Genomic DNA, 10,469 nt, shown 5'->3' on the forward strand with positions numbered 1-10,469 from the left:
ATTATGGCTTCAATGGGATTTCCTTGTAGACGCATATAATGAGTTCACAGAAAACCTACAGAGAATGGTGGAGAATTTCTCTCAGAACTATACATTTGCACAAACCAATGCATTTTTAAGTAGGATTTCAGAGGATTTTGTTCTAACCATCACAAATTAACCTCTGACATTTAGTCAAAGGGTTAACATATGTATTAATTGTTCCTCAATTCAAGAGAACATCTTTGGCCTCCAAAAAACACTTTCTTGTGGCATAGTGAAGATTATCAATGCACACAGTTGCATCCTAGCACACACAGGTTAATAAATCACAAGAATTAGAGTTAGAACAGGAAACCAAGAGATCACTTTTAATGAAAGCAACCATGTACAATAAAGGTCCAACTACAGCAATTCACAAACCAGTTGAGACTCAAATTCTAACCAAAACCAAAGCTCAAAAGCTGACTCCTGGAAACAGAATATTCTCTTATTTCATTGAAACTTCTTTGTGTAAAGTGCTTATCTGGTAGGTAAGTATGTAAGTAAGTGGGAAAAGGAGAGATCAACGCACACACACTTAAAGCAGAATAGTACTTTTGAAGATAATAAAAATGTTGTGATAAGCATTATTTTTTCTTAAAAAACAAACAAACAGAAAAATGCAAGTTTTGCACATGTATACAGCAATATAACATTGATGTGTTGACAGGCTGAAACTTATTTCCAAGTAAGGGTCAAAAGGGCAACAAGTTTACACCTTAGCTTCAGGAACTTAAACATCTTTACTGCAGTCTTTACTGTACCATCTGGTGGCAATGTTTCCAATCTGACATGGAATACATGCAAATTTAAACCCCAGATTCTTTTTTAATCTTCACTTATTTCTGTGTTTTAATTGTTTCTTCTTCATTCACAAAATGAAGAAAAATCAAAAGAAACTGAGAGTTAATGAATAACTGAGAAAGACTCTAAATTGTTTTAGTTGTAATATTCCCAATCCATAGCACAAGTTTCATTTTTAATATTCTTTAGGTCCTGGGAAATTCATGTTGCTCTAATGTTCAAAATTATCAAAATTACAGTAACAAAAATATAACAAGAATAAATTTTAATTAAACCTTTAATCTTAATATCAGTCTCCTGAAATCATGGCATTCTGTTGCTGCTTTATTTAGCTTCCTTAATTTTTAAAAGCAATCTACTTTACTTCATTCTTGTTTGACACTGTCACTTTTGATCTAAATTTAATAGTTTGAAATAAGAAGGATTTAATAAGTTAATAAAGAATTCTGTGTGATTTAAAAGCTTGTATACCTTAAATTTGCAAGATCGTGGTGGGGGGATCTTTATTTTACAGAACAAGTGGCAAACCCCAATCAATGACAAAATTTTCTGATTTTTATAGCTCATAGCCTACAGTGCTAAAATACTTCATTTGAGATATGTATATGTATATATATATTTACAAATTCACTCCAACTACACCTCACTTTTGCACATGCTAACATGAAAATAAGTGTCATTGAAATCACGAGGCTGACCCAATACTGGTGGAATTCTAATAGGCATTCATGTAACCTTGATTCTTTTCTATTGCAATAGTGGTTAAGGGTAACTTATTTTCAAGAAATTCAGGGAGGCAAAATTTACAACAATTGTATATAAAGTTTCTTTTGGGACTGGAGCTTGAGGTGTCTGTGTGTGTGCATGCGTGCTTGTGTCATTATATAGCAATTTGTGTGTTAACTGAATACAGCTTTAAATATTTCACAAAATTAGTATTATTTATCTGTCTGCTCTTGAAGACTATTTCTGGGTTTATGATGGCTAACATTGAACACAGAAATTCTTACCTGAACCTGGCATTGAACACTTTGATTTTACAATAGACAAAATACATGATAATTGTAATTATGATACAAAATGTTCTTTCCAAAGACATTTAGCAGGCCCAGACCAATCTTTGCCTTGTGCTTATATTTTAGAGGATAGGATTGTGTCAAGAGTCATACTTCTCCATCTTCCATTCTATGAATGTACCAAGGCAGAATGTAAGGAGATTTTGCCATTGGAGGAATTTGGTGGAATCTGTTCAAGAAGGGAAGAGGAGACACTAGGAGATGTTGTCTGACAGAGCTGCTGTGTGACATGGTTGACCGTCAGAGCAGAGATGGCAGTAGATGGTGCAATGGATGGGGTGGGCTTAATTGGCACAGGGATAGCAGGCAGTGTCTGTGTCGATGGGTGGCAGATGGTCTTGACCGGCATCCCGAAAGGTCCGTATTCTCTTGGCGAAAGGGGAATGCCACCCGCTGGCTCGAGCATGCCCACATGGGGCCACACCGAGCTGACCATGGTGCTGATCTGTTGACCTGCCATTGGATAGCCCAGGTGGTGCATTACGGAAGCCAAGGGCAATCCACTGCCCTGGATCACTCCTTTGTAGTCTCGGCCAATGAGGTTCTCGATGGCGAAGGGATGCTTGAAGCCAGGAGCCGGGCTGTAAGGCTGGAACGGAGGCAGCCTTCCTACGGCCGCAGCCACGGCCGCCGCCGAGTCTGGATGTCCTTTGGTCGCCGCTGGAGGCTGCAGGGGAGGCGGTGGCGGTGGCGGCGGGTGATGAGGGTGGAAATAGTGGCTCAGGTGGGGGTGCAGCACCCCCGCTTTGCCTGCAGCTGCTGGCATGTGGGGCTCCGGCCGCGGCACCTTGAAGCGCTTTCTGCGCCTGAGGAAGCTGCCGTTCTCGAACATGTCGCCGCAGTCCGGGTGCAGAGCCCAGAAGCTGCCTTTGCCGGGCTGGTCGGGCCGCCTGGGGATCTTAATGAAGCAGTCGTTGAAGGAGAGGTTGTGGCGGAGCGAGTTTTGCCAGCGCTGGGTGTGCTCGCGGTAGTAAGGGAAGCGCTCCATGATGAACTTGTAGATGTCGCTGAGGGGGAGCATCTTCTCACTCGAGTGCTGGATGGCCATGGCCGTCAAGGAGATGTAAGAATAAGGAGGCTTCTGGTCACTGTACGAGCTCTTGCCCGGCCGAGGCATGGCACATTCCTACCCTTCCTCGGGCTTGTCCCGCCCAGAAGGACCGCGCTCTAGGACCAGAAAGGGCCCCTACACCGCGTCAGGAGAGGAGCAGGAGGATCTGTCGTCGCTTCTCAAGGAGAACCGCTGCCTCTTCGGCACATTCAGCCGGCATTTCTAAGTCGAGAGTCGGCGGACACTTTGTAACTTCTCCTCCTGCCCAGTCCGCGTGCGCAACAACTGGCGGTGCCTTCGCTGCCTGCTTTTCCCCTCACGCCGTTTTTCCCGCCAAGCCCAGCGGCCGCCGCTCCTCTTCTCCTGAGCTCGAAACTGAGCCGCTTAATTCCGAGTGCGCCTCCCGCCAAAGGTACGCGAAAGTCTTTCCTTAGCTCCCTTTGCCCCGCCTCGGAGTCAAACCCTCGCCCAGCGCTTCAGCCCAGAAGCGCCACAGAGTCCAGCAGCTCCGCTCCCTCCATCTTCGCCTCGATTTTGACCGTGCACGTTCCCCGCGAACCCCAATGACCGCCGGGCTCTCCTTCAGCTTTACCCCAGTTTTCCTTCCCTCACACCCGTCCCTTTTCTCCGCGAGGAGCCGCACCCAGCGTCGCTTCCGAGTTTCTGGGCCGTTTTCGCGCCGCCCGAAAGCAGCGACCTCAGACGCCTGCCTGTGAGGCGGAGACTTCGGAGTCCGCTTTGAGATTCCCGGGGACTGCAAAAAAGAGGTCCCGCGTCTTCCCTCTCGCCGGCTTGAAGTGGGAAAGCAGCAAAGACCCGACCGGTTCTTTTGAAAAAGAAGCGGATGGAGTCGGTGGAAGCCGCGGAAGTCAGAGCAGGCGGTGGCCGGTGCCCTTGGGCTGAAAGACGCGGGAGCGGCCGGCGGGTTGGCTTTGGCGAGGCGGCGAGGCGGCTGGGCTTGTGGCGCGACGGAGCTTCCCAGCTCAGTTTTGTGCCGGTGCTGGGCTCGAGTCCGAGAGCCCCCCGCCTCGCTCCGCTTCCCTCGCGTCACATGACTGGGCTCGGGGAAGAGACGGAGCTGCAAATGGTCGCCTTTTTCTCCCGCTGCTTCGGCGGACGAGGAGGTGGGGGCCAGGGAAGCCTGCGGCGAAGCGAGGCGAAGCCGGAGGGAGCCTTCCACGCAGGTCTCTCTCCGCTCCTCGCAGGCACTTGAAGGACGGGCAGCTGGCTTTGGCTCCCGGCCTGGGAATTGGATTCCGTTCCGCCCCTAGTTCGCTCCTCCGCCCCGCCTAAAGCCTCGCTCGCCCTCCTCTCTGAAGACGCCCGCGCCTGTCCTCGTTATTGTCGACAGGACAATGTGAGAGAAAAGACCACGCCTCTCAGGGCACGGCGATGCTGGCTGGCTCCGTGGAGGGAATCTTCCAAACTTTGAAAGTTGGTGCCTGCGCTTTCTGCTAGAGATAAGGAAGGTGTTCCAGATGTTGGGACTCTGGAAAGAGTGCAGAGAAGAGCAACAAACATGATTAGGGGTCTGGATGCTAAAACAGACGAAGGACGGCTACAGGAATTGGGTAGGTCTCTATTCTAATGAAAAGAAGGACTAGGGGTGACATGATAGCGCTGTTCTACAAAGACGAGGAGTCAAACTATTCTCCAAAGCACCTAAAGGCGGGACAAGAAGCAATGGATAGAAACTAACCAAGGAGAGAAGCAACCTAGGACTAAGGAGAAATTCCCTAACTGTGAGAGCAATCAACCAATGGAATAGCTTTCCTTCAGAAGTTGTGTGCTCCATCAATGGAGGCTTTCAAAATGAGACTGGACTACCATTTTCTGAAACGGTATATAGGGTCTCTTGCTGGAGCAAAGGTTGGATTAGAAGACCTCCGAGGTCCCTTCCAACTCTATTGTTCTATGTTCTAAGGCTGCCTTAGCTTCAGGTATCCTTGGCCTTGGCCAAATCCATTTCCACGTTTGTTTGTTTTTTGGTGGTGAGTGGCAGAGTCCAGTTCACATCCTACTTACCTTTCAACTAAGAGTCAAGTGTTCAATTTGTCTCAAACAAGTAGCACAATCTTTCACCTTTCCTGAACTGAAAAGAGGAAGGCAGCAATTCGGAAGTCACTTTCTGGTACTAGAGATAGAATACAAAGATAGGAAAACGAAAGTTGACATCTCCACGATGGCTGATAGTTTATACTTGCTTTTATGGTCATATAATACAACGAATCTGAAGTGCCTCTAGGTTAGCATAACGGGCCAATAGGGAAAGGCTTAGCCTTCGGGTAAGATCTGTTGAAATCAATTGGACGTCATTGTAAAGCAGCCTTCCTATACTGCGTGCAGTCCAGAGCAATTAAAGCTAGAATTTATCTGCGTAGGGAGGCGGGAAGTGCTTTAAAATAATAGCATTTAGGGCTGATTGGTAAAAAGACTAAGACTACCTGAAATTGATGCAGAGAAACCTTGGAATTGCACCCTATCGTCTCTGAAAGGATATATTACGTTTTTAGGCTTGTGGGCTAAATAGTGTCACTTCCCTTACCCCAACCTAAGCAAAAATTGGAAGGAGCTGCACTAAAATGAAGGTGCTTTTCCCCATTTCTGGGAGGAAAGTATGTTTCTTCCGGGCGGAGAATGCACTTTTGAATAGTATCTTCAGTCACTGAATCAGCACCGAGGAACGGTCAGAGCGAAAAGACACGGAGACGTTTCTTTCAGCGCTTCGCCCTTCGCAGCATAAACAAGAGCGCAAAGGGGCAGGTGTCTTTCTGCAGGCCAGAACTGAGACTTCCCAACGAGGAATTTTTGGTGGTCGGAAAACAACTACCGGATCCGGAGAAGAATGTGAAAATACCTTGACTGGGAAAGAAAGGCTTGAAATGTCTGCGTAATTGTGTCGCTGTCTCAACCCTGAGCGATGCGCACCATTACCCTTTTTTCGAGCGTATTGGAATCTCCCTGCTGAATCGGTCGTGAAAGGATGGTGCTAAAGTTTACAAGCAAAAGTAACCCAAATTATCAGACAGCAGAGAGGACCTCACAGAACACAACACATTTTAAAGCAAATGAAAATACACACCCACAAAAGAAACCATGAGTGAACAACTTGTTGCACTGTTAAGGGGAGAAAAAACACTGGACAAAAGCATGAATTCAGTTTTGAAATGGCTCGTGTCTCTTCTCCAGCCAGAACGTTCCGTGAACATAAAACTATAGATGTATGTAAAGGATTACCCTCTCCCCAGCCCAGGCAATGTTCAGAGCTAGCTGGGACAAAAAAGGTTTGGACAACAACAACAAAACCTTGGCATCAGTATAGTAAAATACATTTCCGCGTAATTTCTTTTTCTGCTACATTCCCCCATCATTAGGCAACCTGGCGGGCAGAGGTTCGTCTCAGTCCCCAAGCCCGGGGTCCCCCTTGCCTCCCCTGCCCGCTGCCTGACCTGCCGCTGGAAGCCGGCGAGACAATTCCAGAGGGCAAAGCAGCTCCGCTAATCGGGTTGGCATCAGGCAGCGGCCGTTTCGGGTTTCAGGAGTTGGCCGTGTGTGTGTACAGTACAAATTACCGGCTCTCCAAACACTGGCTGCTGCCAGGGAGGCTGGCTGCCAAACTGCGCCCCGGGATTCCCCCAATTGGCAGCGGATCCGCTCCTTCCCGGCCGGCCCTGTGCGCGGACCCATCTTCCCAGCACTGACCAAAAGAGGCCATTCTCAAGCCCGATCGCCCACCCACCCCCAAGAACCCCCCTGCTCCTGGCAGAGCCGGGAGGGGAATTGTTCGCGCCCGGAGCCGCAGGGCTGTCAAAGACAAGGGCTCCCTCCACCCCCTCCTCTGGGCAGCTCCCTGGGCGCTGCCGCCGCAGGTTGCCAAGCAGGCACCAGATTTCTGGTGGTGCCGCTGTGGCTGCAGCCGAATCGGATGGCGCATCCCCGCCGCCAGCCCAACTGTCAGCGCTCGGCTCCCCTCTGGCCTTCCAAGACTGAGGGATTCCCGGGGGATAACTGGGGCTCAGCTCAGCAGAATCGGGGCGCCCAGGCGCGGCAGGAGGACTCTTTCTTTGAGAAGGAGAGATCCTCCCGTTTCTCTCTCTGGAAACTCCCAAATATGTCCCCAGGTGGAGTCATTGACACGTGATCTCTGAAAAATATTTACAATATTTGACGAATATTGGGAAGACAGTGGTATGTTTAATGATTATGTGTCATCAATTATGTGTAGACTCTTGGAGACCATATAGATTTTCTACAGGAAGATATCCCCCATAATTCGAAGAGGTTTAGTCTTTATATAATGTGTCCAATGTACAATATTTTGTATGTGTTTATTTGGGTCTGGGAGTGATTTGTCCCATGATCCAGTCTTTTGACAATCCATGATATTTTCTGGAATATTTTCCTACATCAAAGTTAAAAACTGTCAATCTTCTTTCTATCCTACTTATTCAAAGTCCAACTTGTGCTTCAACAGAGTTTCATGGGGAAAGCCTGCACAATTGTGATCTTTGTAGGTATATACATATCTTTGCATGTGAATCACTTTTCCAAAGACTTTATTGCTTCTCTATTGCTGGTTGGTGCTACCGGTAGTATCTTTGTTGTATTTCTTGGCTGCTTTTTAATGTGAACAGTTGGTCCTAAAAGGCATACTGTATATCTTCATTTTCAATTATGTGGTTTATCAACCAATAAAATTGAGGATAAATGGGGTTAATCTCTTTGTACCCAAAACACCACCTAGCAATGGTCATTCACTCACATATTTAATTCTAATCCCATTTTAAAAAAGCAGAGATACTTACTCCCTTCATATTTGAACTTTGCAAAATTATCATAGTTTCAGCATTTATTCTGAGGACAGCTTTTCTGGTTCTCTTTCCTAATTTTCTACCACCCTCAGAAGAGAAGATACGTATTTTTCTTGTTAGATTTTAGTTCCACCCATCTACCCTTCAAGACTTTAAGTTTGCTTTCATCTTGTCTTTATCTCTGAAGAAATAATGTTGAGCAGAAAGAGTGGCCCAAAGTCCTATAGGATAGTTCTGTTCCTAAGGATGGGCCTGAACCCATCCTTAGGAATGGACCTATCTAGTCCTAATTCAGGATCTAAATCATTGCATCACATTGTCTGGTAAATGTTGTGGAGCAGCAGAGAAAACTGTGCAAGTGATTAACCTTTTGAATGTTTCAACGTTCAGAAAAATTAATTAAGATTGGGACACAAAACCCAACCTTAAATATGGCTTTTAGAAGCCAAATTTATGCTTTAGTCCAGCTTATTATCCAGTTTGCAAGGCCTTCCAAGGCTTAATTGTGATGGGCTTCAAGTATCTTGGGATCCTGTCTGGCAGCAGGGGGTGGCAGAGCCTAAAGCCAAGCTAAAGATGGATTTCCTTGTCTCTCTCCTTAGAGAGATTGCTGCAAGATCCGGTCCAGATGTCTGCCTCCGTTCTCTTTATTTCCAGTAAAAGTTTCAAAATCCAACATTTTAATGAGAATCAGTGATGTGGCTTCCTTATCTGCGAGATCTGATGCTCTGTTTTTGCCTTTTTAATATTGCATTACTGCTTTTAACTGTTGATCATTTTTAATATTCCTATTTTATCGTTTCTATTGTATGCTGTCCAGAGTCATGTTCTCTGAGATGGGTGGTTATTTAAATCTGATAAATAAATAATTTTATAACATTATTACAGTTCATATATTTTATCCAAGAGTGATTTTAAAAAAACACTATACTTGTGGATAAGGGAATGGAGGCATCTAGGTGGTAAAACAGACTTTGCCTCTTCCATTTGGAAAGATGTCAGAAATTGGTGCTTTGGGGGGGGGGTTGCTTTAAGTCAAAAGGAAACTCAATTCCCCCCCCCCCCCCGCAGCTATAAGGAACAAAGTTTTTCCTTTCTCTTGGAAAGAGTAACAACAAAAGATTGTTCATCAGCAGCCAGGTGTCACAGTGCAACTCTTGACAGCAACTGTCTTCCTTTTGAGCCAGCCAGCTCTGGAATACATTACATTAATTAAGTCTTTGGTGATTTAGCCTCCTTAGAGATAAGTCCAACAATGTAATTAAGAGCATGGTGGTTATATTAGGTATGAATATTCAAAACAGCGTCAATTAATTAGCCAACAGATCTCTCTCACTGTTTCTCAATAGCCCCTTAAGTCCTCTGATACATTTCAAGAGTCATTGTCAGGAAAAGAAGAAAGAATTTAAAATGTTTAACCACCCACCGTCAAGCACCCACACAAGCAGGGCAGAGCAGGCTTTACATGGTGCACAACATTTTTGTAATATTGCATATTACTCTCTCTCATCCCCCCCCCTTACCCCCTGGAGCATGTGCGGAAAGCAATGAAGGTGGGAGTGAGTGACCCAGGAAAGCCAAGATCACTTACAATTAAAGACAGGAGCAATTGGAGTGGAAGGCCTTCCTTCCAGGCACCAGGAGGCTAATCCATTCTCCATCCTTTCAGACATGTTAGAAAGATAAATATTAAATCTGCTATCACAAAGGGAGCTGTTAAACAGATACTAAGCTGATATGCATAAAAAATTAATTAGGTAGTTTTCTCAGCTTCAAACTCCTGGACAAATAACTACTTGTAAAGTACACCTTCTGGGCATATTGAACATATGCTGGAATTATCCTTAATTGACTAATTACATAAATTACTCATTAATTTTACAGCACATCAATTATAAAAGATATATCAATTAATTTTGCATAAATTAAGACCCAAGCCCTCCCCAGAACACAAGAGAGAGAGGTTGGAGTAACAGAACATGCAGAGCAGGAGGAGAAAAAACAATGTTTGTGTATTTGTAGATGGCAATAATAATTTGTTCTGCTCTGGGCACCAAGATTTTCTTAAAGAACAACTTCCTTGGCAATTAAAATAGTCCTAAAGACCACTTACGATGTGATCATGCGTGCACCAAGGCGAAACAGACCATTTAAATCAATTAGAATTGCTCTGATGGAAAATGAGAGCTTGGCAATGACAAAGTACTTAGACATTAGTAATCACAAATGATTTAACATCCACATTAAATGGCTGACTGGGTAGTAAAGCTTATTTTCCTAAGTCAGCAGGGTGCCTATAACTAAGTAAGTTATCTCTGTATATTCCAAAATAGACTTTGGCAACGATTTCACACACAATTGGTAAAAATTAATTTGACACTCCTCATACCAAACACATGCATATCTGTTTTTCCTTCAATTTTCCAATAGTCTTAGGAGCATACTTTTTTATTTTATTTTCTCACATTGTGTTACCTTAAAATATAGGCCTGAAAAAGTTTTTTTTTAAAGAAAAAACCAAAGGAACAAATAAAAATAAAGACATGTTCCTTTATTTGTAAGGATAGTAAAGGCAAAGCCATCAGTTTAATCTTTTGGGGGGTCAGTCTAGGTACAATTCTGAATAACATTCTTAAATTGTGTTAATCTTTCTTGATTTTTCATTATCAGATTAAAATGAGTCTTGATGAAAAAGTCTTTACTTGG

General features: G+C 44.7%; 1 protein-coding gene across 1 annotated transcript; it reads right to left on the bottom strand.

Annotated features, from left to right (window-relative positions):
* Positions 1-323: 323 nt before the first annotated feature.
* FOXB2 (forkhead box B2) lies at positions 324-3,018 on the bottom strand. The gene has a single exon (XM_014060867.2). It carries the CDS (start codon positions 3,016-3,018, stop codon positions 2,011-2,013), a length of 1,008 nt encoding a protein of 335 aa, XP_013916342.1. The 3' UTR covers positions 324-2,010.
* Between the last annotated feature and the right edge of the window lie 7,451 nt (positions 3,019-10,469).

Source organism: Thamnophis sirtalis, unplaced genomic scaffold (assembly GCF_051295495.1).
Source record: "Thamnophis sirtalis isolate CommonGarterSnake01/CBP01778 unplaced genomic scaffold, rThaSir2_p1.2 scaffold_5, whole genome shotgun sequence".
Lineage (NCBI taxonomy): Eukaryota > Metazoa > Chordata > Lepidosauria > Squamata > Natricidae > Thamnophis > Thamnophis sirtalis.

Bases quoted from the DNA above. Each gene is read 5' to 3' on its own strand.
- FOXB2 (XM_014060867.2), bottom strand. From the start codon at position 3,018: ATGCCTCGGCCGGGCAAGAGCTCGTACAGTGACCAGAAGCCTCCTTAT.